The 27,791-nt window shown below is 47.6% G+C and overlaps 1 protein-coding gene across 4 annotated transcripts in view; it reads right to left on the reverse strand.

Moving 5' to 3' along the window:
- Positions 1-12,284: 12,284 nt before the first annotated feature.
- Positions 12,285-27,791, reverse strand: part of KANK4 (KN motif and ankyrin repeat domains 4) — a 67,868-nt gene continuing 52,361 nt past the window's right edge. For all 4 annotated transcript variants that reach the window (XM_059136476.1, XM_059136479.1, XM_059136478.1 and 1 more), the window contains 4 exons: positions 27,483-27,702; positions 23,998-24,140; positions 19,143-19,343; positions 12,285-14,178 (listed from right to left, as the gene is read on the reverse strand). In XM_059136476.1, coding sequence (XP_058992459.1) covers positions 14,074-14,178; positions 19,143-19,343; positions 23,998-24,140; positions 27,483-27,702 — 669 coding nt within the window. In that variant the 3' untranslated portion in view covers positions 12,285-14,073. The remainder of the gene's footprint in view (positions 14,179-19,142; positions 19,344-23,997; positions 24,141-27,482; positions 27,703-27,791) is intronic.

The following is a 27,791-nucleotide window of genomic DNA, read 5'->3' on the forward strand; positions in this document are numbered from 1 at the left end:
CTTTCCATTCTATTTATTTATATATATATATATATATATATTTTTAAAGATTTTATTTATTTATTTGACAGAGATCATAAGCAGGCAGAGAGGCAGGCAGAAAGAGGGGGAAGCAGGCTCCCTGCTGAGCAGAGAGCCCCATGTGGAGTTCGATCTCAGGACCCTGGGATTATGACCTGAGCCGAAGGCAGATGCTTAATGACTGGGCCACCCAGGTGCCCCTCAACTTTCCATTTTAAAGAAAAACAAAAATAAACAAAAAAAATCCTAGAAGCCAGAAACCAAATCTGTAGTGTGTAGAGGAATAAAAGAATACGTCCCTCATTCCCAAGTCTATGTTGTTTTTATTTTTTCTCTTCTCTCTTTTTTTTTAAGATTTTATTTATTTATTTGACAGAGAGATCACAAGTAGGCAGAGAGGCAGACAGAGAGAGGAGGAAGCAGGCTCCCTGTTCCTGCTGAGCGAGAGCCTGATGGGGGGCTCGATCCCAGGACCCTGGGATCATGATCTCAGCTGAAGGCAGAGGCTTTAACCACTGAGCCACCCAGGTGCCCCTCTATGTTGTTTTTAAAAGAGACTTTTTAACATAATCTTTATATGTTTAATTTTTTTTTAAAGATTTTATTTATTTATTTGACAGACAGAGATCACAAGTAGGCAGAGAGGCAGGCTGAAAGAGAGGAAGAAGCAGGCTCCCTGCCGAGCAGAGAGCCCGATGTGGGACTTGATCCCAGGACCCTGGGATCATGACCTGAGCCGAAGGCAGCGGCTTAACCCACTGAGCCACCCAGGTGCCCCAATATGTTTAATTTTTTAAAGAGTTTATTTATATATTTGTCAGAGATAGAGAGGCAGGGGGAGCAGGAAAGGGAGAAACAGACTTCCCACTGAGCAGGGAGCTGGATGTGGATTGGGGGGAGGGGCTTGATCCCAGGACTCTTGGATCATGACCTGAGCTGAAGGCAGACGCTTAACCAACTGTGCCACCCAGGCATCCCAAGTCTACATTTTTTTTTTAAAGTAAACTCTGCCCAACGTGAGATTTGAACTCTCAACCCTGAGGTCAAGAGTTGCATACTCTACTCACTAAGCCAGCCAGGTGCCCCAAATAATTTTTTTTTTTAAGTAACCCCTCATTCCCAATTCTAAATGAATGAGTGAGTGTTACAGAGCAGCACTTGATGGGATGTAGGTTCCAGAAAGAATGGGCTCTTTGCTCTTTCACATCTTTTTCTTTTATTCACATTTAACAAATGAGGTGAGAGGATGTTGATGTGGCTGAGACCAGGAGGTCAGATCTCACCTCACCTCATTGGGTAGCATGCCTCTGGTGGAAAATACTGACTGTTACCTTCTTTTGGGTGATAGACTGTCAAGGAGCGGTCAGCTGGATCAAAATAAAACAAAAACAGGGAATGCTTCCTTCATTTCAGAAAGTTTGCTACAAATTTCCTTTAAACAGAAGAGACTGCCTCTGTTTTGGTCCTTCTCCACCTCAGTTAGTGAAAATATGACCAGTTTTCAAAGATTCTGGATATGCTAAGCTTCTCCATAAAATACTGTGTTTAAAAAAATGCTCTACAGGTCCTCAGTAAATGTTAGCCACCCCCAACTTCCTACTGCCCTTGAGTTTCTAGGCAAATCAGGCCTGTTCCATCCCAGGGAGTTATGTTCTTCCTGTTTAGAAATTAGATTAGGTCTTCTTGTCTGGGCCAGATGCGGCCGTGTCTCCCAAGCAGAAGCTGGATGCTCCCCGCATTTCTTGACCTTTCTAATGTGCATCAGCATTCACCCCCGCTGGCTGGCTCATTTGGCCTGATGTCTGCTGCAGAGTAATCACTTTGGAAGCTGCAGGCAGGCCTCTTACTTCCGGACTGCCCCTGGACCAGGAGGGCGTTGAGAAGGTCACGGGTGCGGTCATATGTGAGTAGCCCCCTGGAAATGCTCATACAAACCATGGTAGGCTCTGGATGAAAAGATTTTAAGCACTTCTTCTAGCCTAGTAATTGAGTTAAGGGTAAACCAGTGTCAGAGGAAGAGGGGAAGTAGAGAAGAAAGACCAAATAGCTTCCCATAAGACCACTGACTAGAAATCAGTATCTGCTGAGCAGATGGCGTTATTGTGTTAGGAGGGACGGCAGTTTCCTGTTGCTGGATTATTTGATAGTGTCTTGAGGAGAAATTTGTAGGTGTCTGGGCCCATCAGCTCTGAACGTCGCCAGCTCTCTCCCCGCTCAGTTGGGCCTCCTGAGTTCTGAGAGCTGACACCATCTCCGCACACACAGCCACTCTCGGCATTCACACGACTCTCCTGTTCCATCTTCAGCAATGGAAATTGACTATTTCAGAAAACTGACCCAGAAGATAAAAGTTGAAATACCTTGAAATAGCAGAAAACACCAAGTGACAAATTTAATTCCCAAGACCTTTTGATCCCCTTGCTGTGGGCACCAAACTTAAGCTATTATATTATGATCCTTAACCAAATCCTCATCAAATCCTTGACTAAAAAAGTGCTGAAGTGCCTTCACCCAAACTCCAGAACCTCCTAGGATTCCCTACTTTGCTCTCCCCTCTTTCCGATGCTAGGAAGACTGAGTCTTCTCGAGAGAAGGAACTCAGCCATGTCTTATCAACCTGTTGTTCTGGTGGTACTTTGGGGGAAGGCGGCATGTAACAATCTCATCTCTCATCTTAGCCTCTCCCCACGTTCTAGAACTCATTCTGACTTTGGACAAGGGGGATTTGTCCTTGGTCTTAACATTCAACATACATGGTCCCAGGTCCTAGGTGACCCAGCCAGGGCCTGCGCATTAATTCAATTTATTGTTGTCTACTCATTGTCAAGTCAGAAGCTAGGCAAGGAGAATTAAAAGCTGAAGAAATACAAAGTCTCCCTGCTTGCCCTTAGTCCATAGCTTAATTGGGAAGAGAGATTTAAAAAGATAAAATGCATTGTGATGTGTGCGATGACATTAGGTACAACAGTGCTTCTTAAACAATTTGTGTTTAGGAACCACTCCCCCCTCTCCCATCAACAGTTAAACAAAAGATGAACCATGCTTTAAAGAAAGCCCTGGCTGACCCGTGCCAAGAGACTGGCCTGACTTTGGAAATGGCACTTCTGTGGCCTCCTCTGTGGAAGGTTGGCCCCTAGAAGAAGGGCTCTATTGAAGCCCTTATGAAATTATATATGGAAACCATTTCAGACTTGAGAAGCGGGTATTTGCCCCTACTTAAAACATGACAATGGAATTAAATAATATGTTTAGCAACTGAGTTAAATTTTGACATCTGTCCATGAGTTTGCCTTTTCTAAGACTAAACCATTTCCTGAGGAGCCACTGCACACTTTCCAGCCAGAAGACTGGGTCCTAAAGGCTTGGAATAACCAAGGACCAGGAGTTGAGTTAATTGAAAAATGGACAGGTTCTTACCATATGCTTCTCACTACTCCTACTCTTCTAAAACGTGCAGGTGTTCAACTGTGGACTCATCACATCTGCATTAGGAAGGCAACTCTAGACAATGACTCTTGGCAGGACTCAAAACCGTTTGAGTGGATGACAACTCCCATAGGAGGTCTTTTTTTTTTTTTTTTTTAAACTTAAATTCAGTTAGGGGCGCCTGGGTGGCTCAGTGGGTTAAAGCCTCTGCCTTCGGCTCAGGTCATGATCTCAGGGTCCTGGGATCGAGTCCCGCATCGGGCTCTCTGCTCAGCAGGGAGCTTGCTTCCTCCTCTCTCTGCCTACTTGTGATCTGTCTCTGTCAAAGAAATAAATAAAATTTAAAAAAACAAAAAACAAAAAAAACCCCTTAAATTCAGTTAATTAACATACATTATTAGTTTCAGAGGTAGAGTTCAGTGATTCATTAGTTGTATATAACACCCCATGCTCATTATATCACATGCCCTTCTTAATGCCTGTCATTCAGTGACCCCGTCCCCCCCCATACGACATTTTAAGTATCTCTTTGCTGTCCATCTCAGGAGGATCTCAAGAAACAAAGTTCTCTTACCTGTCAAAGTCTGTCATTCCATTATTTCTGCGTCATCCCCAGTCAGCAGGAAGTAGTTTGCAGAAGAAATGACCATCCTCCCTTCTCCTTCCTTTGAAATGGAATGGTGACTTGACAGTGACTTGACAGTGGGGATTTGGAGGAGGACCCACCCGGTCATTGCCCTGACTGGCTCCATTTGCCTTCAACCTGTTCTTCTTCATCACTTTGTTTTTCCCTCCAGTTTATCTGTTCACTCCAGCAAGGGACCCAACAGGCAAAATGTCCTGTGATGGGCACTGAAACTACTCCCCAGGCAATAATGACAGCTTTGATGCCAGCAAGACCCTCTGTGATTGACCTCTTGCCAGTGATCAACCTGACCTTTGCTGCTTAGGTGCATGTACTCACCAGTCTTTGTTCCACGTTTTTCCTATATGAACTTAGAAGTATTCTTAGCACCTTGACGACAGTTCTTGGGACATTAGTCCACTCTCTTTCCAGTGTTGGCCTCACTGAAATAAACTCCTTTCCTGTTGCACCACCACTTGTCTCTTTGCCTTTGGATTGTGGCCAGACTCTGTCCTTTGGGGCAGGGTCAAGGGCGCTTGTGTCTTGGTCACTGGCAACAATACAATAAGTAAGATGTTTCTCCGAGTTCTGAGAGCTGCCCTAGCAAATTTACTGCATCCAAAGAGGGGGCCATTGGAACCTCTAGTCTATAGGGAGTGCGTAGGAAGCACAGATGACAACTTGGGTTTGTGACTGGCATGTGAAGTGGGGAGGGGGCAGTCTTGGAGGACTGAGCCCTTACCTGTGGAATCTCATGCTCTCTTTGGGGACATGGTGTCAGAGTTGAACTGAATGGGAGGACACCAGCTGGGTGTCCAAGAATTGCTTGGATGTGGGGGACCCCCCCCATACACACACATGAGAATTGGTGTTCCGAACTTCAGTCCCCGCCGGAGCCAGGCTTGCCTCTCTGAGCCACTAAAGGGTGGGAGTCAAGAGCGTGAGCCCTCTCTATAGGCGGCCAGAACAGAGACAGAGTCTGAGCTTTGTCCCAGTCTTGCTCTGGATCTAACTACTGGGATAATGGAAGAGAGGATGTAGTTTCTACCTGTCATTTTCCTTTCTGGAGAAGAATGGAAATTTCCTCACTTCTAAGGCAACGAAAGATTGGAGAAGTCTCTCCTGTCCTCCACTGAACAGTGGAATGCTTCTGTATGTTTTAAAACAAAGGCCCCGAGTTGCTACCAGGACTTCACTGAACATGGAAGCAGGATGGGGTATAGGAAGTGGAGCTGGGGTAGAGAGGAGAGCAGGTGGGACCCCCTCGGACACTGGCCAGGCTCCCTCTGGTCCAGACCCATCTCTCTCTAGGATGAGGGCAGGTAAAGGAATAGATCTGGAACTGTAAGGAATTACCTACTAAAGGACAGTTCAGTCAATGTGGGGTTCAGTCCCTCTGCACCCTGGACAGAAGGCAGGTCTGAGTGCTTCTGAGTACACGGGAATGCTGAGTACACGGGACGCCAGCCCTCCCCCCTCCCTGCCCCCCTGAGCTGTTCTAGTCCCAGGCACTCTGCCAATTTGTCTCCTTTGTCCTGGGGCGACCCAGGAAGACCTGCAGGTCAGCCACTGACTAAACACTGGCTCTCCGAAGCAGCTTTGTTTCCTCTGCAGTGTCCACCTCCTGCTGCTTGGCACCCCTCCCCAGCCTGGGTCACTGGCAAGGAAGCAAAAAGAGTTCCAGAGCCAGAACTCCTGGCTTGAAATCCCAGATCTCCTGTTTACTAGCTGTGCAGCCTTGGATGGAGTGGGTTATTTTTTTGTTTGTTTGTTTGTTTGTTTTTAAGATTTTATTTATTTATTTGACAGAGAGAGAGAGATCACAAGTAGGCAGAGAGGCAGGTGGAGGTGGGGGGAGCAGGCTCCCTGCTGAGCAGAGAGCCCGATGCGGGGCTCAATCACAGGACCCTGGGACCATGACCTGAGCTGAAAGCAGAGGCTTAACCCACTAAGCCACTCAGGCGCCCCATGGAGTATTTCTTTTTTCTTTTTTCTTTTTTTAAAATATTTATTTATTTATTTATTTGAAAGAGAGAAAGTGCGACAGAGCATGAGTGAGGAGAAGGTCAGAGAGAGAAGCAGACTCCCCGTGGAGCTGAGAGTCCGATGCGGGACTCGATCCTGAGAGTCCAGGATCATGACCTGAGCCGAAGGTAGTCGTCCAACCAACTGAGCCACCCAGGCGTCCCTGGAGTATTTCTTTTTAAGGATTTATTTATTTATTTATTTATTTGAGAGAGAGAGAGAGAGAGCGCATAAGTGTTAGCAGGGGAAGGGGCAGAGGGAAAAAGAGAGAATCTCCAGCAGACTCTCCACTAAGCAGGGAGCCCGACATAGGGTTTGATGCCAGGACCCTGAGATCATGACCTGAGCTGAAATCGAGTCAGACACAAATGGCTGAGCCACGCAGGCACTCCTGGATGAGTGATTTAACCTCTCTGTGCTTTAGTTTCTTCATATGAGCAAAAGAAATAATATTAATACCTACATAGGATTATTTTGAAGAATAAATGATTCATGTAACACTCCTCAAACTGATGCCTGGGTAGTTCTAAGTAATTTCTGAAGGCAAGCTGCCATTTTTATGAGGCCAGGTCTAGGAGAAAAGGATCAAGTGGCCAGGGGAAGGGGATGTACTCTACCCTATGCTGAGTTCTGCCATAGGGGCCAAGCACTGTGCAGATACTTTATCTAATAACCACTTACAAGAACAGAGGAGGAACAGTGTTACCCAGTTTACAGATTAAGAGCCTGAGTGGCCAAGTGGTCCAGCTGGGATTCGACACCCAAGAGAGCTCAGACACCATGCTACAGAGGCTGGAGCGGAGATGGGGTCAAGAAAACCAGTCGGGTCGTCATGGCATTGAAGTGGGGGTGTGTGGGTATCTACTGGGGTCTTCGGGAAGGGGCAGCAGTTGCTGCTTCCAGCAGGAAGTCTGCTTCAGTCTTTCTAGCTGAATCTGGTCCTCAACCCACTGGGCTGAATCTGGGCACTAGTAGCTTCTGAGATCTATGAGTTATAACCCAGACACCCAGAAGACTGAGTCTCCCAAATCCTAGCTCCATAATTCCTTAAAGTCCTGATTGGCCCAGGTAGTATCCCATGTCCATCCTTCGGTGGCCAGGAGCCAGTTTTTCTTGTAGGAATTCAGTAGCTCCTGCTTACAGTTCTGTGGATGCAGGATGGGGTGGGGAAGGGGAGGGTCTTAGGAAACGAGGGCCTGGCAGGCAGTCTGTAGGTATGTGTCCGATCGGCTTCCCTTGTCTTCATGCTCCATCTTTCCTCAGCGCATAGCTCTTGGTGGCTCATGCTTTGAACCTGCCTTGACTTCTGTGCATGCAGATGGTCTCTCCTTATGCCTCATTCCACCTCATGGCTTCTCTCTCTCACTCTCTAACCATGACCCACTGCTCTTGCCTGAAACTGCATGTTTCTTTATTCAGATTTCTTAGAAAATTCACTAGTTCATGCCAGGCCACTTCATAAGCACGTCTTGCTTAAGGACTAGCCACCTTGTGATACAGAGTTTGTGTTCAAGAATCTGCTGCCGTCCCCCAAGACCTCACCTTCTGCAAGGCTGTGTGGGCCGGATGATTTCACTGTCGGTATGGAACCGGGACCTGTACTGTGAAGAGATACACATTATATCTAGCCATTGAAAGGATGCTCCTTCCAAAAGCCTTCCCAGGTCTTCCTCCTTGAAATCCACTACCCATAGCATTCGACCTTTGAGCCTATCATGGGATACTGAGTGCATCTGTCCAGTCCCTACTGCAACAGAGACCCAAATGTACAATGACTTAAACAAGTAAAAGGATTATTTCACGGTCACAAACAAAGGGGGAAAAATAGTCCAGAGCAGATCTGATGGCTTTTCCGTGTTGGGGACTGAGCTTTTCATGACTTTCTATTCTATGACCCCTAGGGCATTGACCTCTTCTTTATGGATCCAGATGAATTACTACCACCGTCCTGCCAGTGGGAAGAGGGAAATGCATTTCCCTTCCCTGTAAATGCAGGGGCCAGAGTGTGTGCACATCACTTTGCTCACCTCTCAGTAGCCGGAACTTAGATACATGACCACATCAAGCTGCAAGGGAGGCTGGGAGATAGCGTATTCTGGGTGACAACTTGTCCAGCTCCAAGTTGAGGATTTATTGCTAAGGAGAAAGGAAAGAGTGCATATTGGGGACAATGGCACCATTTTCCTGTCACTCATTTTTTACTCCTGTCCACCATCCAGTTGGTCACGACATCCTGGCATATCCTCACTCCTGATGCCTTTCCCATAGGGCCTGATTCTTTCTCCCCATGATGCCATCATGGCCTGGGCCTTCACAGCTTCAGACCCAGTGTCTACCCAGAACCATCTAACTGATCTTTTTGCCTCCAGTCTCTCCAGCCCCACCCCAGGATCATTCACCAGTGCAGATCTGATCACCGGGCTCCCCACTGCTTGTAGCAGAGGGATTTTAACTGCCGATTTCTGAATCCCTGAACTGACATGCGCATTTTTCACACATGTGCATTTTTCTGAAGAGAGCTTCAGATTCTCAAAGGAGTCTGGGATTCCCCCTCAAGCTATAGTCTCAAGTCAAAATATCTAATCTCAAAGACACAATGAGATGTGTCTACAGACCTTCTCAAATCTCCTATTTGGGCACCTCCACAATGTGACCAAGTGATTCTAGAGTTCTCTCCAGTGTCCAGACAGGCCATGCTCTTTCTACACCACATCTTTAGAGCCGCTGTTCTGTCTAGCACGCCCGGGCGCACTCCTACACACTCTTACAGCTTAGCAGGAAGCCTCTGTGAGGCTTCCCTGACTCACGCTGGCAGAGGCGGTCTCCATAGCATGATTCAGACGCCCATTACTCATCCTGTGGCACAGTCTTCAGCCTGTGTCAGTCTTTTCTACAATAGCACCTATAATAGGTAGGCCATGGATGTCTGCTGAACAGTTGTCACCCATGACCTCCAAAACCGAAGTGCCGTTTCTAAAATGGAGATCTGAGCGTCATGTCCCACTTTCCTAGTTCCTCCTTCCTTCAAGGTCAAACTTGTTACAGTGGCTTTTTCTCTGGCCTCATCTTGCAATTCTTTGTTTTTTTTATACTCCAAGAACACTGAAAGTTCTTTTAATGCTCCAGATCTGTCTTCTCTCTTGAGGCTTTATGCATGCTTCTTCCTCTGCTCTTCTTGGCATGGCTATACCTCCCCATCCTTCAGATGGCTTCACTACTCCAAAGGCCTTCTTAGACCTCCTTCCCACCCTCAGACTAGGCTGAGGGTCCCACCCACGTGTCCCTATGGCATCTCGTACTTTCCCAGTTGCCAGACGTATCATCTTGCATCAGAACGATGGGTTTGTCTCTCTTTCCTGAGAAACTGAGTTCTGTGTCTAACTTGCCCATCAGTATGGGCAAGTATGGGCAGTATTTGCCCAGCCCCAAACACAGTACTTGGATGAAAGTAGGTCCCTAAAAAATATGTGCTCAATGAGGGTTGACAATTTCTTGGTTGTCAGTCTGTTTTTCAGTCGTTTGGCCATTGCCTTTGGAACAAAGCTTCTTTAGGTTCCTCATCATCTGTCCTCATGTACTGTGGTCTTATCTCTTCTGAATCCACTCTTTGATCGCAGCATCTTACTCAGACTCTACATGGAAGTCCTACTGAACTGAGTGAAGGTCCCCAAATGCCTGCTGTCCCAACGTTCAGCCTTGGCAATCCTGCTTTCTACCAGCACACTCTTGCCTCTCCTTACCTCTCCTTTCTCATCCTTTTTTTGGCAAACATCCACTAGTCTTTAAATTTTCAGTTCAGATACCTTTTCCTTTAGGAAGCCTTCCTTAAATTCTCAAGGCCAGCTCTGGTACCCCTTATTGGTACCCCTGTATCATTCTGTGCTTCCTTCTCACCATTCCATTTTCCTAAGTAGATGGCCAAGTGGAAGCCTCCACTGTGATATCTCTAATGTGAGCCCAGTGCCTGCACACAGTGGGCATTCTAGAAATATTTGTGGAAGGAGCGCCTGGGTAGCTGAGTTGGTTAAGTGTCTGACTCTTGATTTTGGCTCAGGTTGTGATCTCAGTGTTTTGAGATCAAGCCCCGAGTCAGGCTCTGTGCTGGGCATGGAGCCTGCTTAAGATTCTCTCTCTCTTTGTCCCTCTGCCCTTCCCACACTAAAACAAACAAAAAAAAAAACAAAGCAAAACAAAAAACACCCAGAAAAATAAAACAGAAAAAAAGAGAAATATTTGTGGAATGAACTATATTGTCTGTTCTTATCCCTTACTTTTGGTATAAGTGCCCTGTCTTCCAAAAACTGTTTGTACATCCCATGAAGGCAATGACGGAAGCTAAGATATCTGTGAACCTCTTTACTTTTTTTTTTTTTTTTTTTAAAGATTTTATTTATTTATCAGAGAGAGAGGGGGGCAGAGAGCAAGTACAGGCAGACAGAATGGCAGGCAGAGGCAGAGGGAGAAGCAGGCTCCCTGCCGAGCAAGGAGCCCGATGTGGGACTCGATCCCAGGACGCTAGGATCATGACCTGAGCCGAAGGCAGCTGCTTAACCAACTGAGCCACCCAGGCGTCCCTGTGAACCTCTTTCCAAGCCTGAGCTTAATATCTGTCCCTAGTAAGCCTGATTTATGTTGCTTGGCGGCTGTGCTGTCAGGTACTTGACAAATATATTAATCATTGGAGCGTCGTCTTAACATTTTGGTAAGTTCGGGTTTGGGATCATGGTAACCTTAGACATGGTGTTTCTAAGGGTGACTAAAGCCACTGCCAGTGTATCTATCTTTTTAAAGCAATGTTTCACTTTCTTTGGGCAGATACCCAGTAGTGGAATTACTGGATCATATAGTATTTCTATTTTTAATTTTTGAAGAATCTCCATACTGTTTTCCACAGTGGCTGCACTGATTTACATGCCTACCAACAGAGCCTGAGGGTTCCCTCTTCTCCACATCCTTGTCAACACTTGTCTTCTTGGTACTAGCCATGCTGGCTGGTGTGAGTTGATATCTCATTGTGGCTTTGACTTAGATTTCCCTGATAATGAGTCATGTTAAGGAAGGATGGGCAAGATAGATGAAGGGGATTAAGAGGTATAACTTTATAGTGATAAATAAGTCACAGAGATGGAAAGTACAACATAGGGAGTATAGTCAGTAATACTGTAATAATGTCATATGGTAACAAATGGTGACTACACTTACTATGGTGAATGTCAAGTAATACATAATTAATATATTATATACCTGAAACTAATATAACATTGTATCTCAGTCATACTTCAGTAACAAAATAATAATAAAGTTGAGAGGTGTCTGGGTGGCTCAGTCCGTTAGGTATCTGATTCTTGGTTTCAGCTCAGTCATGATGTTGGTATCATGGGATCAAGCCCCATGTTGGGGTCTACACTCAATATGAAGTCTGCTTGTCCCTCTCCCTCAGCTCCCTCTCCCCATCCACCCCTCTCAAATAAATAAAATCTTAAAAGAATAGTAAAGATGAAATGACTAAAATAAGTTAATACATAAACAAAAGCCAGCAACAGGGTGGCTCAGTGGTTAAAGTCTCTGCCTTCTGCTAGGGTCATGATCTCAGGGTCCTGGGATTGAGCCCGGCATCAGGCTCTCTGCTCAGCAGTGAGCCTGCCCTTGTGATCTTTGTCTGTCAAATAAATAAATGAAATATTAAAAAAAAAAAAAAAAAAAGGCCAGCACCAGAAACAGTGTCAGGCACCCGGCTGGTTTCGGTAGATGTTTGTTGAATGAATACTGAGAGACAATGACATGACAGTAGGCTATGCTTATTCAGTCTCACCATGTTCTGGGCTCCGACCTTCCAGTGGAATGGAATGGTTATAAGAGGGAGAGCTTGTGTTCACATTCCAATGTCAAAATGAAAAGCATACTAAAAATCTGAGAAAGGATGGACAAAGCCTTTTGATAGTGACTCAGTGGCCTCAAACCATAGGCAAACTAGTTTGTCTTCTCTGGTAAATAAGCTGTTTTTGATAGCTGGCCTCAAATGAGATCATTAAAAGATAATGTGACCCAATGAAAGTGGCCATCCTAACATGAGATACGACAATAGACTCTAAATTGGCAACATAAGAAACAGATCCCTTACTGCTGCCTGCAGAGCTATGATAGCAAATAAGACCCAAATAAGCAAATAAGACTTCGAGACAAAGACTGAGAGGCAGCATTTTAATATATAAACAGTCAGGCCAGGCTAGAGCCTCTACTCCAAGTGGGGTGTGGTCCAGGAGCATCAGCATCTCCTGAGAACTGGTTAGAAATGTAGAATCTCGGGTCCCTTCCCCTCAAACCTACTGCATTCTAGCAGAATCTACAGGTGATTGTATGCATATCAAAGTTTGAGAAGCACTGGGCTAGAACATTTTTTTTTAAGGTGGTTTTTGCTCTTCAAGTGTGCTTTGAGGTCAAAATAAACCCACTTAAGATTATTTTTAGCTCCATATTCGCTCCGTTCTCTCTACCGCTGAGCAACACTGTCACATGTCAGTGTGCTGCTCTGGGACTTTGAGACTTTCATGAATCCCAGCAACAGTTTGCTGTGCCGTTTTTTGTAGACAGTTCTTCTGGATTACAAATTGGATTCCAAAACTTCCATCAGCTGTTCCTTGTACAACACCCCCAGGAGGTAGGTTGTATAATTATTTCCTTTCTTAGAGATGATGAAACCAGGACCCAAGGAGATTTCGTGACTCACCCAAGGGCACCAAGCAAATTGGCATATAAGTCAAAATAAGAACTCAAGCTTTTGAGTTTCCAGAGCAAAGGCTCACCAAACTTTGATGTCTTTTCTTTCTATATAAGAAGGATTTTTTTGCATAAGAGATTTTACAAATAAATTCATGGATAACCTTGTGTGAGTTACTGAATAGAAGCCATGCACATGTGGGCCCCTGGGATTATGGACGTTAAAGAACTGTCCAGCAGAGAGAGCAGTCAGTTCAGGGAGGACCCTGCCCTGCCCAGATCCCACACTCCTGCTGCAGTTCACGTTGGCAGCTTCTGCAACCAGGAGCCCCAGAAACCTCAGAGCCTCTTGGGGGTTCAAAGGGGTAAAGAACCAGGATTCCCATGAAGCCATGGATATGGCTACCGAGGAAATGTGGTGGCTTCTGGATGACAACAACCTATCCCCAGGAGGATGCTTGCTCCCGCAATCTTTCCAGACTCAGAAAAGGGGATGTAACTGGACTCTCTCTAAATACACGTGATGTGCTTTACTGGATTTGGATTTCCTAATTAATTCCAATTTCCCTGGCACAACTTGGAGCCACTTAATAACTCAGAAATGGTCAAGACTGTTTAACTGGCATTGATCCCCGTAGGCTCTTCCTGCTTTGCCTGAATTTAAGATTTCTCTGTCAACCTCAGCTAACCAAAGGCCCCAGATGTGGTTTGTTCAGTTTCAGCTGACTGCGTGGTGATTCTCTGAGGGTCCTCTAGAGAATGATGGCCAGGGTGGCTGCTTCAATCCACCTCCCCTTACCCCATCCCACCCCCCACCCAGTCCTCTCCCGACATGCATGTTCAGTGGGACATATTCATGTAACTGATTACAAAACAGAAAGGTGGTGCACTTTAAGATTCCATGTAAAAAGTATTGCTTGGCTAATGTGCTCCTGCCTGTGTGCTTGCTACACGGTGCTACAAAGGGTAGAATCATGAGGAATTCAAGGCTGAAGATGTTTGGGCTTTTTTTGACAACACGGATGCACCCTGCACCTTATACCCTGCTCTGCAGCCTGCGTAGTTTTGGGGCTTGGCCTAAGGCAAAAACTACAAAGCGTTCTAATGAGCAGAATTGTATAACTGGAATGTATGTGCATATTTGACATAGTTTCTTCTCTTGAAGGGTGGCCCTCTGGCTGTGACCCATGCCCTCTCCAAGGGCTAAGGAGTCCAGAGAAGGAGCTTTTTGTTCCCAGCTGCCGGTTCTTCCTCAGCCCCTATGGCCCCAGGGACCTGCCCTGCTCTGCGTGGGCCTGCAGAAGTCCTGCAATTTCCACATGGGCGGGTGATTTCAGAACGATGGACAGAGCTGTTCGGCCAGCCTACAGGAAGAAAGGAAAAGAGAAATTTTATCCTGTCTGCCTCCTGCCCCAGAGAAGGGTGGGTTGGAAGTACAGGGTAGGCATGGGGCATCCAAGTCTGTTCTCAGCATCCAGAGACCCTAGGAGAGGGGGAGATAGGAATGGCATGAGAATCATGAAAAATGGGTCACTTTCCATGGAAACAGCAATCACTTCTGGGAAATCCGTGCAGATGGAAATAAGTGTCACATGGTTGGTTGGTTGGTTGGTTGCTTTTTCCCACACAGTTTAAAATTTTTTTTAAAATGTAAAACGGGAAAAAAATAACTCTTCCATTTTTCCATTACCCAGACCTTAATGAAAGTTAGCATTTTGGTATGTTTCCCTCTAGTCTTTTCTCTTGTGCAAATTTGTTGTTGGCTTTTAAAAAGAGGAAAGATAGTACATATCGATTTTGAATCTGCCTTTATTTTGAACGTACCATGGCACACTAGGAGATTTCTGCTGTCCTCGCACAGCCATTGTCACATATAATTTTTCTTACTGGCTTTGTAGTATTCTACCACATTCTTAGCTCCTTCTCTTCTGTTGGAGACTTAGGTTGTTTCCAGGTCTTCACGGTCATAGACTTAGTGCAGAAAGCATTTCCCCATTTCTAGTTATGCCCTAAGGACCAACTCTGGGCAGTGGTTCTAGAGCATAGAAGGGCATGTGTGTTTTTACACCCGATAAAGGATGCCATGGTACTTATCTGCTGCTGCCGTGCAGGGAGCTGCCAGGCCCACCGTCTACAGAAGCAGTGTTCAGAAGGGTCTCGGCCAACAGCACAGGCCATTCTCTACAGAGTGAGGGGGAGGGGCGCCTGGGTGGCTCAGTCGGTTAAGCGTCTGCCTTCGCCTGGGTGGCTCAGTCGGTTAAGCGTCTGCCTTCGTCTCACGTCATGATCCCAGAGTCCTGGGATCGAATCCCACGACGGGCTCCCTGCACAGCAGGGGAGTCTTCTCCCTCTCCCTCTGCTGCTCCCTTCCTTGTGCTCTCCCTTTCCCTCTCTCTCTCTGTGTCAAATAAATAAACAATAAAATCTTAAAAAAAAAAAAAAAAGAGTGAGGGGGAAGGCCAACTTGATGCGGCAGACGGTGAGCTGTCACCATCTGTTATGATAGCAGTTGTGGTCTCTTCGGTCCTGTTCTAGAATTCTGAAATCCCGCAGCTCCAAAACCACTTCTTTGGTCACTCATTTAGAGGCAAAACCCTGATATGAGGCTCTCTGTGACCCTTATGTAGCTTGGTGAATGTGACTGCTTTTATATTCTGCTTCATAAATATTCATGGATTTACTATGTTAGCGGGGGGGTGGGGCACCCAAGACCCTTTTGGATGGTTCTCTGCCCTACTGTATATGAGAGGAATTACTTCTGAAAATGTGAAAATCCACGAAAGCGGGTGGGGGGTGTTCACCCTCAGCTTACAGCTCTTCCGTCTCACGAGGATGGAGTCCGGCTGCCCCTGGGACTCTACACAGTAGTAAATCACTATAATGTGTGGCACAGAGCCAGACACGCCAGAAGAGAAAGAGTGAGCTCAGGGGAGAGGATGGTGCTGTGTGTGTGTGTGTGTGTGTGTGTGTGTGCACGCGCGCGCGCTGCGTGCAGGGAGCAGAGGAAGGAAGTGGTGTTTTGGCAAGACCCCGAAGGATGTGCACAGGCTTCATCAAACAGAAGAGCTTCTCTCCCTGCAAACGCCTCATGACCGTCTGCACCTTCCTTTCACCACCATTAATAAGTTGGTTTCTGTGGAGACGTTTGATCAATCTCGGTCTCCGTGAGATCTGGCCCGTGGCTGCCGGCCCAGCAAGAACATCCCACACCTGGCCGGGTGCCTGCCCTTTGGTCGGCACCCAGGGAGCACTGCTGACAGAGGGAGTGCTGGATGAGAACTAAGAGGTATTCATTTCAAGCTAATGAAGACCCGCACAGGGCTGCTAAGAAGTGTGCAATTAACTTGGGCAAGTGTGGATGGGGCGCCTGGGTGGCTCAGTGGGTTAAAGTTGGGCAAGTGTGGAATCAAGCAAAGACCTTAAGCAGAAGAGGCTTCTAAAAGCAGCCTCCTTCGATCGAAGAGAAGGACCTGGGTTTTACAGGCCTTTCCCCTGTACTCTGGTTTCCATCACTGCACTTTGTCAATCCCAAGGCTCTAGGTAAATGCAGAGATGGGGTGATGACTATGAGTACGAGTAAGAGCCACAGGCTAGTCCCAGGGGACATGTGCACCTTGGAACAGGGCCCATCTGGCAGTGCTGGCCTGCACCTGAATGGGGACCCCACTCATCTCACAGTGTGGCCAGAGAGACCACCTGAGGAGGGCGTATCCCTCAAATGCCCTTGCCGAAGTCCTGGGAACAAGGCGACGGTGCATGGCTCCAGTGGGAACCCCACCTGGCCAGTCCCAGCTGGGGGACACTGCAGACTGAAGAGATGGGAGGGGCTCAGGCAGCCAGCACGTGTGTGTGTGTGTGTGTGTGTGTGTGTGTGTGTGTGAGAGAGAGAGAGAGAGAGAGAGAGAGAGGCTATCTTTCAATATAACAAGAACTGCAAAAAGGAGTGTGGCGTCGTCTCTGCCTTAGGAAGCTTTCAGTGTGATGGGTACTTTGGAGGCATTGCCAAAACAAGCCCTTCAAAGTGTGAGCCCCAGAGCCCAGTCCCCGCCGCCCCCTCTTCTTTGTCTGGCAGGCAGCCCCCAAGAGGCTGGGTGACCGACTTCTCAAATTGCCTTCTAAACCTAGAGAAAATGCCTTGCTGGCTGTTCTGGGGTTCCCTGTTTACATCAACGTTTAAATACTGGTAGGACGAGAGAAACCCAGTTCAGGATATGAATTTTCGCTCAGTTTTCCAAGGAAATTATCAAGTCATCCAAACCTGCATCGAAGTCTCCTCAGGAAAGGTGCACATTGAGACGACAGGGTGGCTGTAGTAAGGGTTGGACCCCACCCTTCAGGGCAAAGCTGGAGGAACAGGGCTTGGTGCTTGGGAAAGCCTCAGTCCGCAGTTCCCTGGTCCCTCTGAAATGTCTCACGCAAGTTACCACTGGGAAACTGGGGTGAGAATCCTGAGTCAGCCCTGACCCAAGCAGGCAGCAGGTGCATGGGCCATACGTAGGGTCTAGAACCTTCTGTGGGCCTGCTGCCAGCAGTTCCTGAGCACCCCTGTGCTCACCGAGCATCCCCTAACCCTCTCACCTTCTGCTACAGTGGGCTTCTGTCACTGTCCAGGTAGCTGTCCATTTCCTCCCTCCTAGGATTCCAGCCCTGCCCTGTTCCTCAACCGGACTGGCTCTTCCTGATCCACTCCTGCCTGGACTTCAGCCGTCGCCCATGACAGAATTCCTCAGCTATTGCTGTATTAGGCCCGATGATCTATAGTTCTTTGAGGACGTTTAGCAGCAGCCCCCCCACCCGTCGAAACACTTATGGCAAATAAAAATGTCTCCACTGTTGACGCTCCCCTGGAGGGCAGAATCACCCCCGAGTGAGAGCCATTTCTCCCTTCGGTGGCGATTCTCATCTGACCGGCTCCTCCAACCTCGGACCTTCATCCCCCCCAGTCCCCCCAGCCACGGCCTGCAAATGCTATGCCCCTACTCATTCTTGTGCTGGTTTCTTCTGATTAGCTGTCTCTGCTCAGCTAGTCACGACAGTGACTGCGACTGTCAGCTGAGCATCTGCCTGACGTCAAATACGTGTTTTATAAATATCACCATATTTAGGTACAGTCTACGACGCTCCCCGTTTACAGAGGTTAAGAGGGGTTAGATGACCTGCCTGAAGTTACACAGTTACTAAACCCAGTTTCACGCTCGGAGTGTCTAAAGCCCATGCTTCCGGCAATCACTCGATTTGTCCGGCTTACAAGAGAGCCCTCTCACTGTGCCTTTCCTCCACTAGCAGTCACTGACCTGTCTCTCACCTGTGACAGACCTGGACAGAGAGGTCCAGGAGAGTCTGGCACACTCATGCCTGAGTATCCCAGCTAGCCAGGGACAGGTAAAGCTCGTGCCCCACGGTCCCACAGGCCTGCCCTTTCAGGCTTCCCCATGGCAACAGTGACTCCTAGGAGGACCCTGGGCCTGTTCCAGAAAAGAGGGGGCTGCCTCCTTCTGCCCCAGGGGAGGGGAGCTCATGAACACAAGTCCTTTGTCTGACTGCATAGTGTTTGGAACAGGAGGCCCTTATTTCCAGCAGCCCACCGCCATTCCCACATGCATTTACAGAGGGTCTGTGCTTTCTCCGAAAGGGCTTTGGATGGAATTGGGGTTCGTGGAAACAAGACACTGGACCGGGGTGCGTGCTGCCCGGTTGTGGCGTGAGGGACCCAGCAGCTTGAATCACTGATGGAACAATCGGATGGAGCCAGTGAGAGGGTCTGTCCTTGGGCGGGGAGGGGACTCGTCCCCTCTCCAGGCCTTTCTCCTCTTCAAACTGTGGCCGTTAAGTAAGTACAGGGACGTGTTTAAAGCCATTCCATTTTAGCGCCCCTGAGGTCAGACCTGGGCTTGCATCCTTGCTCGAGAACCAGCAGCTGTGACCTTAGGACAGTTACAGAAACTGTCTAGGCCTGTGTTTCCTTATCAGTAAAAATGCAGATGAAGTGTCTGAGTCACTAGATGGTCAGGAGGATTAGTGCGCTAATGCGTGGGAAGGGTCTGGCTCCTGAGGAGACTCTGAGAAGTTGGATGGAGCGGCCTCCTACCGGCTGTGTGACTGGGGGTGTGTTACACAACCCCTCTGTGTTGGTGATCACGGTGGTCACCATCAACTGACAAAGATGCTTATTTAAGAAGCACGCGTCCGGGGTGCCTCAGGTCAAGATCTCAGGGTCACGTGGTTCCTGGAATTCTGTGGGCTGGCCTGGTGTTTTTTTGTTTTTTGTTTTTTGTTTTCTCAGGAAGGGAAGGGAAACACCTACTTGTTAATGTCCCGGAAGCCTCACCTTGTCAGTCAGGGTGCTGTCGCAGGCCGGGTGTGCCAGGAGCAGGCGCACCATGTCGGCATTGCCGTGGTGACAGGCTAGCATGAGGGCCGAGGATCCCTCGTGGTCCTGCAGGTTCACGTCTGCCTGGCAGCTCAGCAGCGCCTGGACCATGTCCTGGCGGTCGTGGCTGACTCCCAGCATCAGCGCCGTCTGGCCTCCCTGCCATGCAGAGCACAGGAGTGTGGTGAGGACCCCCTCTCCAGCCCAGGGATGCTCGGGCAAGGCTTTGCCAGAAGATGACTGTTGATCTGAATCTCCTTTTGCTGCTGGGATTGGACCCATCCTTTTCCACCCGGCAGACTTCTGCTTTCCCCCAGAATACCATGCAGATGCCACATCTCTTTAAAGCCCTCTACTAACCCCTCGGGCACAGGATCATAACATTGAACTTACCACTTGGTATTGCAGCCCATCAATCTCTCTCTTTCTCATGGATTGTGAATCAGTTTCTGATGGCAGGGACTCTGTCCCCCCAGTGCCTGGCACTGAGCATATGCTGATGAATGTGGAATGACATAAAGGAAGGGCTGACTGCTTCCCCACCATGGCTTCCTATGGCCTGCCCCAGCCTGACTTCCTCCAGGAAGCCTCGGTCTGCTCAGAACACCCCTGGTATTTTCAGTTCATTGATACCCAGAACCCTCTCGGTCTTGACGAGATCTCTGCTTGCATGGTTGTATGGTCATTTCTAATCCATAGTCTCGGACAGTTTTAAGTTTTTTATTTAGTTAAGTAATATCAACAGCCCACTTGGGGTCTGAACTCACAAACCCGAGATCAAGAGTCACGTTCTTTTCCGATGGAGCCAGCCAGGTGCCCTGCCACAGACCCTTTGTAGCACCCCTGTAATCAGCGCTCATGGCGGTGCCTCAGAGTCAGAAGGTGAGCCCAAGCCCTGGTTCTCCTGTTTCCTGCTGCGTGACCCTGGCACCATTCCTTACAGTCCCTGAATCTTGTTTCTTTTTCTTTTATTAAAAATTAATATACTAATGACCTATCCCATGTACCTCACTTTTGTGGGAATCAAGTTGAAATAAAGGATATAAATGTAACAATGTATGGTAGTGATTTTTCTGATTACAAACTGGCCGTTATTCCTCATCGATTTTCCTTTATATCCATGGCTCTCTTACACAGCTCGACTGTATTTTGCCCTCATGGTCCTCCTGGGTCCTAGGCAGGTCCGGCTTGTCTCTCTCACCCGACATCAGGCTTTTTTAAGGTGGTGAGAATGAGGCAACCTTTCTGTTTTCTGTCCTTTCAGATCCCCTGTGGCTCTGAGCGCCGTGTCTTACACGTAAAAAGTGCTGAGGACATGCTTGCTGGCGTGTTTGTTCACTGATACAGGCCAGTGGGTGGTAACTGATGGATTATGCTTCCCTGCCCAGAATGCTGGGGCTTAGGGAAAAGAAAGGGGGTTTGCAATCAGGAAAATCCTGGCTGTGCTGCTTATTATCTTTGTGAATCTGGACAAATTAACCTCTCAGTGACTTTTCCTGATTTGGTAAAGTGGGAGTGCTTAACGAAGTTATCTGCCTCGCGGGGCTGTTGTGAGACCCGAATGCTTCACAGGTGCTCGGCATGTGTTAGCGCTTAGTGTTGTTAGGAGCATGGGAGGTAACGTAGTATGAATGCTCAGTATGTGAGAATGTATTCTTCGGGGTCCTAGTTCTCCATTTCTCTGGAACACAGGCACATCTGTCCAGAAAAGCCTTTTTGCCTTTTGGGTTGCTTATACTCAGCCCTGAAGTAATGGTCCGTCCGTCCGTCCTTCCTTCCCTCTTTTTTCCCCCTCCCTCCCTCTGTTTCTTTCATTTTGTTTATTCATTTGAGAGAGCGAGAGCATAAGCAGGGCAGAGGGAGAAGGAGAAGCAAACTCCCTGCTGAGCCGGGGCCCCAATGCGGGACTCCATCGCAGGACCCTAGGATCATGACCTGAGCCGAAAGCAGATGCCTAACCAACTGAGCCACCCAGGTGCCCCATAATGGTTCCTTCGTTACTGGACTAACCAGACCATGAGATTTCCACTGAGACCCTTCTCTCCCAGTCGTATTAAAGCCAGATGACATATGTAGGTTATCTTTTTGTCCCTCTGCCTGACTTCCCCTGTCTTCCTCACCTCCCTCCTGGTCCAATTCAATACAGTTTAATTCAGTGATATTTACAGAGTGCTGCTATATTGTCAGACGCTGTGCTGATCCTGGAGATACAGAAAGAAATCAACCGCTTAGCCTAGGAGACTCCCAGCCTCCCAACTCATTCTTATTTACCCGATCCCTGTGGCTCGCCTCTCTGGAGAAGCCCTGGAGGAAGGGAAGGGAGCAGTGGCAGCTATGAATTCCCGCCCCTCCTTGAGCAACCAGGGATGAGCAGCTTACCTTCTAGAGCATCATTTTCTCCCCCATAAAATAAAGGGCACTGGGGGGACCTGGGTGCTCCAGTCTATTAAGTATCTAACTGATTTCATTTTTTTTTTTTAAGATTTTATTTATTTATCAGAGAGAGAGAGGGGGAGAGAGCGAGCACAGGCAGACAGAATGGCAGGCAGAGGCAGAGGGAGAAGCAGGCTCCCTGCTGAGCAAGGAGCCCGATGTGGGACTCCATCCCAGGGCGCTGGGATCATGACCTGAGCCAAAGGCAGCTGCTTAACCAACTGAGCCACCCAGGCGTCCCTCTAACTGATTTCTGCCCAGGTCATGATCTCAGGGTTGTGAGATCATGCCCCCTCAGGTTCTGCACTGGGTGTGGAGCCTGCTTGAGATTCCTTCCCTCTCCCTCTGCTGTACCCTACTCCCCCCTCTCTAAAAAAGGCGGCGACGGGACACTGATTTTGATTTTGGTGCACATCCCTTCTTGCAAGAGGATCAGTTTAGAGGGGCGCCTGGGCGGCTCCATCAGTTATGCGTCTGCCTTCAGCTCAGGTCATGATCCCAGGGTCCTGGTATCCAGCCCCTCACCAGACTCCCTGCTCCGTGGGGAGCCTGCTTCTCCCCCTCCCGTCTGCCACTCCCCCTGCTTGTGCTTGCTCTCTCTGTGTCAAATAAATAAATAAAATCTTAAATTTTTTTTAAAAAGAGGGCCAATTTAGAAAAAAATTAATGTTAATGGGAAGCATTTAAAATAAAAACAACTTGGGGTGCCTGGGTGGCTCAGTGGGTTAAAGCCTCTGCCTTTGGCTCAGGTCATGATCTCTGCTCAGTGGGAGAGCCTGCTCCCCCCCGCCCCACCGCCTGCTGCTTTGCCTACTTGTTATCTGTCAAATAAATAAAAAATCTTAAAAAAAATAAATGAAATAAAAACTTTATTAAATCTGAGGATGTAGGAGCCCTAGGTGGAAATACTTTGAAAAACAGAAAGTGATCTGCAGATGTCTGTTTCTTGCCACCAGTAGGACTGCTGTTCGATGGAGTGTGCAAAGTGACCCAGTCTGGGTAGGCTACCATCTGCACTTTGTGGGGGGTAGACAGGGGAGTTAAATATATTGTTGGGAGGTACTTTTTATGGGTCTCCTTGTGAGTGGTATTATCTGTCTTATTATTCTAGGGTCTTTTTAATTTTTATTTTTTAATTTATTTAAATTCAATTAATTAATATACAGTGTATTATTAGTCTCAGAAGTAGAAGTCAGTGATTCATCAGTCTTTTCTAGCACCCAGTGCTCCTTCTAGCACACGCCCTCCTTACTGCCTATTACCCCATCCCCCTTCCCCCCTCTCCTCTGACGACCCTCACTTTCCTATGATTAAGAGTCTCTTACGACTTGTCTCCTTCTCTGATTTCATCTTGTTTTAGCTTCCCTCCCTTCCTTTATGCTCCTCTGTTTTGTTTCTTAAGTTCCACGTATGAGCGAAACTGTGATAATTGAGACAGTCTTTTCAAAGATGCTGGTACAGTGAATAGCCTTGGAAGAGAGAGAGAGGATCTTCTCCAAAACAGAGGGCAGACATACTCACTATCCCATATAAAAGATGCGGGTTCCCTATGCTCACAGTTCCCTTCTGGTAATATAACCCACTCTGCACAGGGAGCTAGTGTAAATACTGACTCTATGACTACTCTTCTTGCTGTGAATGATATACTATCCTTTGTCTCTGGCACAGGAGTTTCATGTCTTCTACCAGCATCCAGGACATTGTAGCATGCTAACCGATTAGCTCTAAGGTAAGAGTACAATCTCAGATCCTTCACAGTTCTTGATAGTTAGGCTTACATCTCTGATCACTCTAGCGGTGGGAAGGAGAGTTGCACGCCCTCCATTGTTCACATATTACTCAAAGATGGGTACGTGGTCTTTTGAGGAGTTCCCATTGTTCCCTGTGGACCCTTGTCTAACGCAAAGCTCTAACTGGCTAAGGACCAGACCCCTACTCTGTGCTGTCAAGTAGAGGGGCCGGAAGTTGAACAGAGATGTTCAACCTTCTGAACTGTTTTCTAATTCATGATTGAGATCGGTCACCTGCAGTGGCTTCCCACACATCAATGAGCAAATGTTTTCCAGCCTTTTTATACCTTCTCCTGCTGGTGCTAACTGTGGGATCACTTTGTTTAAGAAGTCAGATCTAGATGGACTTTGCCCAGGTATGGACCAGGACATAGACGACAAGCTCACTGACCTCCATCCTGGCCTGTCTGGATCTCTGAAGCTTCTGAAGACACCAAATGTGTAGGCTTTGGACAAATGCCATTTGCAGGGTCCAGCCTTCTTGGGTTAAAAACTACATAGATCTATGTGGAATTTCTTCCCCTACTGGCAGAATAAAACTGAGAGGTACCCATATTTATTCAAGAGGGGATCATGTGCACACCTCCTACCTGAGTAGCTTGGATGTTCACATTTCCTTCCCTTAAGAGTTTCCAGACGACAGCCATGTCTTCATCCGTCTCTGCAGAAGCCAAGGGAGTGATCATCACGGCAGTATAGCCAGCTTTGTTCTGATGGTCCACATTGCAGACACCTGCAAGAGGAGCGGTGAGCATTGGACTAGCTCCCAGGGGAGCAGAACTGAGTTTCTGCTTTAGCTGCCTGCTAGTTAAAAGGCCATGGTACAGAAGAGTCCTCTCCCAGTGGTGGAGTCAGTGTTTACATCTGTAGCAGCCTTTAAAAGTGGCTAGTTTCCTTTACAAGTTTTCTAGGCTACCCAGCAAGAAAGGTCCATGGTGGTAGAGTCACAGATGGCCAAGGGGTACAGTGATCATGACTATTTCCTAACGCAGTGTTCTAGATGCTGAAGGTCAGTGAAGCTTCATAAAGGGCCCAAGTGAAGGTGAAATGAGACCAGGACATGACTCATGCGGCCACATACCACCCACTGTGCGTTTTAGGTTTTACTCTATGTTGTGTGTAACTCAACCTACCAGCTGAGTTTTCAGGTCTTTCCCAAAGGCCTAGTGGTATGTTGGGCAGTGTACCAGGATGCCTGAAAAATGCCACAGGATAAATATAGGACATCTTCCAGGAATAACCATCTTATTTGAAAAATGGAAGGGGAAAAAATGTCTCCATGCATTTTTGTATTAATAATACATTTCACAGTAGAGCAGAAAATAGCGTATCTTTAAGATGAAGTATTAGTTGAGAACTCAGAAGAAATGTCTGCTTTGTAACCCTGGGGATGTGTGTACATTCACATCCCTCTCCATCAAAGGCAACATAGGAGATCATCAGCCTGTTGTCTGTTGTAGAAATGATCCCATCTCTTACCGGCGGTATCATGTGGTAAACAAAATCTTTCCCATACTGTTGCTGAAAAACCGATGTATCGCTTTTGCACACTAAAAGAAACTATCTCAGTGGATCAAGTCATTTAGCCTTTCTTAGCATTTCCTCTGTAAAATGGGGATAATAACAGAACCTGTGGGGTTACTGTGAAACTTAATGAGTTAATATCTAAAGCACTTAGAACTGTACCTCAGAAACACTCAATAAGCATTAACTGTTTCGCTATTATTGTCCAGAATAGTATTCTGTTGTTTTTTTTTTTTTATAGCCTTGCTACTTGCTCATGAAGATTTAGGTACTCATTGTAACAAACCTGGACTTTTATGAAAAAAATGTCTGGGCTACTTATAAGTTCTGTCCTTGGGTAAAAAACCAATATTGGTTTGACATTCCCTCCACCCCACCTCAAACAGTTTTCCAGAAATGTGCCATTGCGATGCCAGGATGCCAATGGATATATTAAAAAAAAAATTAATTCTGACCACTGTCGTGACCGGTGGGGCTATGAAAGCGGATTACAGCCCCATGCACAGCCTCACAGCTCAGCCCTGAAGAAGAGAGGAATATCTGCATTGCCTTCCTATTGATTTTTTTATTTTTACTTCAGGACTATTTTACATTTGCTTTTAGGAGACGTAAACAATCCTCAGGTTACAATTCTCTTTACTCTCTTCAGAAGCATGACTTATGACTCAGTAGGGTAAGGACTGACTTCTCCTCAGGGACTCAGAAAAGGGGCTGAGGACCCCGGGCTTCCGAAGCAGATTCTCCTGAGGGCACACCAGGGAGGGAGCCAACCCTTGGTTGGGGGGTGGGGGATACACTCTTGACTGAGCCCGTCCAGCTCTGCAAGCATTCTCCTCTGCAGCGGTGTTCTGGCAAAATAAAGGACAGATCACAAAGGACTAAGGTGGTAGAGGTGCACCCGCTGGGCTGTGTACTCAGTCATGATGAGTCACCTCTGTGCAGCCCCTTACAGTGTGTAAAGTGCTTTCTGGATGCCTCACAGCTGCAAGCCTGGGTTTCAGAGGGTGACCGATATGCCCTCCTCAACAAGCCGCCTACAGTGAGGGAAAAGAATGGAACGTTCCGCCCATTCTTTGCTCCCCTTCATATTCTGTGCTTATGGCTATTTCAGCTCTATCAGTATGATAAACAGAAAGCTTCCAGATCACTTTAGGGTTGAGGAGAACCGAATGGATTCTCCGTTGACACCAGCAGAAATGTGTAACAGCCCAAGGTTAGGTCGTCTGCTCTCTGGCCTGGCCTGGGCCACCTGGAGAACTTCTAACAGGCTTCAGTGTGAGCTACTTCAAGGTGAGGCTCTGCATTTCCAATCTTTGGATTCTTTATGCACAGAACACAGGTATGCTCCATTTAATAATGTGCCTTTCTCAATGGAGCTACCCCTTTTATGATGTCCCTGATTCCATGAAGAACTCAGATCTAGCACAATTGGCTCAATGTCAGAGTTGTGACTTTATCTTCCTCTGATACTGTGAAAAGCAGAAAGAATTTTAGGCTGTCATTAGGTATATCATCTTTCCATTCAGGTAAAAAGCCCTCAAGGCTGCTTAAGGGAATTTGGAAAAATGGTATGATCAGAAGGAACCCGGCCTGAGAAAGGCTTCAGCTGAAAGGGTTGGGATAGAAAGGGAATGCAGCAGCCCAAAGAAGGGAATGAGCTTGGTGAGCCAGAGGCCATGTGACTGGAGTGGGGGGAAGGAGGATGCACGGTGATGACCGAGGTAGCAAATGCAGGTGGGGGGCAGGCCGTCCGGGATTCCTGAAGGCCAGGCTGAGGAAGCTGCCTTTCATTCTTCCAGCAGTGGAAAGGCATTTAAGGCATTTAAGGCATGGAAGGCATTTAAGCCAAGGTGGGTAAGATCCAAGTTGGGGGAAAGCTGTTGGATCTGGAATGCGGACTTCCTGATGCCCATGTAAACTCCTCCTCCGGCCTCCTAAATAAAGGTTACAGATCTAGCATGTGCTCCAATTCCCGGATGCAGAGAACAGGAAGAACAAACCAGTGGTATCAACTTTAAACCCCAGCAACACACTGAGTCATTGCCGTGATCTCGGAATCACGCAAAATTCTGTTGACTTTTCTGAGCGTCACTTTCATCATCTTAGAATAGGGATAATCATCCCTATTAACAGGAGTTATGAGGATTAAATGAGATCTCATATGCCAAGTGCGTAGCAGAGGGCCTAATCTGAGGACATCATTTGGGTTTTATAAGTACCCTCCTAGGGTCTCCCTCATACAACCTTCCTAAACTCATAGATGCCATTGGGCCTGGACCCGCCTTCAGCCAGCCCATCGGCCACCTGTCCACACCATCACTCCTGGGCTGCGTGATGTTGTCCCACACAGCAACATGAGGATAATAATACCTCCATCACAAGAGTGTTGTGAAGAATGGGTGACATTACTAAAGGCACGGCGGTCTTAGTCCAGCTCCTGGAATACAGGAGGAACTCAGGACAGTGAAGAACCTTGGTGCAGGAAGGAAGTAGGTACCAAAATGGCCCTTCACGGAGGGACCCAGGCTTAGCAGACGCAACCATTTCTAACCTGTCTCCAGTAGCAGCTTCACGACAGAAAAGTTGGAGTGGGACACGCTGTAGTGAAGGGCCGTGTTCCCATTGCCATCAGCCAAGTTCACCAGCAGCTTCAGGAAGTGTGGGGAGAGGGGCTGGACCCCACGGAGGTAGGCAGCCACCACGGCAGGGCTGGACGACTTCCGGCTGGAGACGCGGAACCACTCTTGACGGATGGTGTTCAAGCTCAGCCTCTGAAATACCAACAGATGGCAATTCCAGGAGGTCGCCTGGCCTGGGGTGCTCGAGCTGGGCCGCTAGTTTCCATGGGAGAAGGCAGCTT

This window comes from Mustela lutreola, chromosome 10 (genome assembly GCF_030435805.1).
Source record: "Mustela lutreola isolate mMusLut2 chromosome 10, mMusLut2.pri, whole genome shotgun sequence".
NCBI lineage: Eukaryota > Metazoa > Chordata > Mammalia > Carnivora > Mustelidae > Mustela > Mustela lutreola.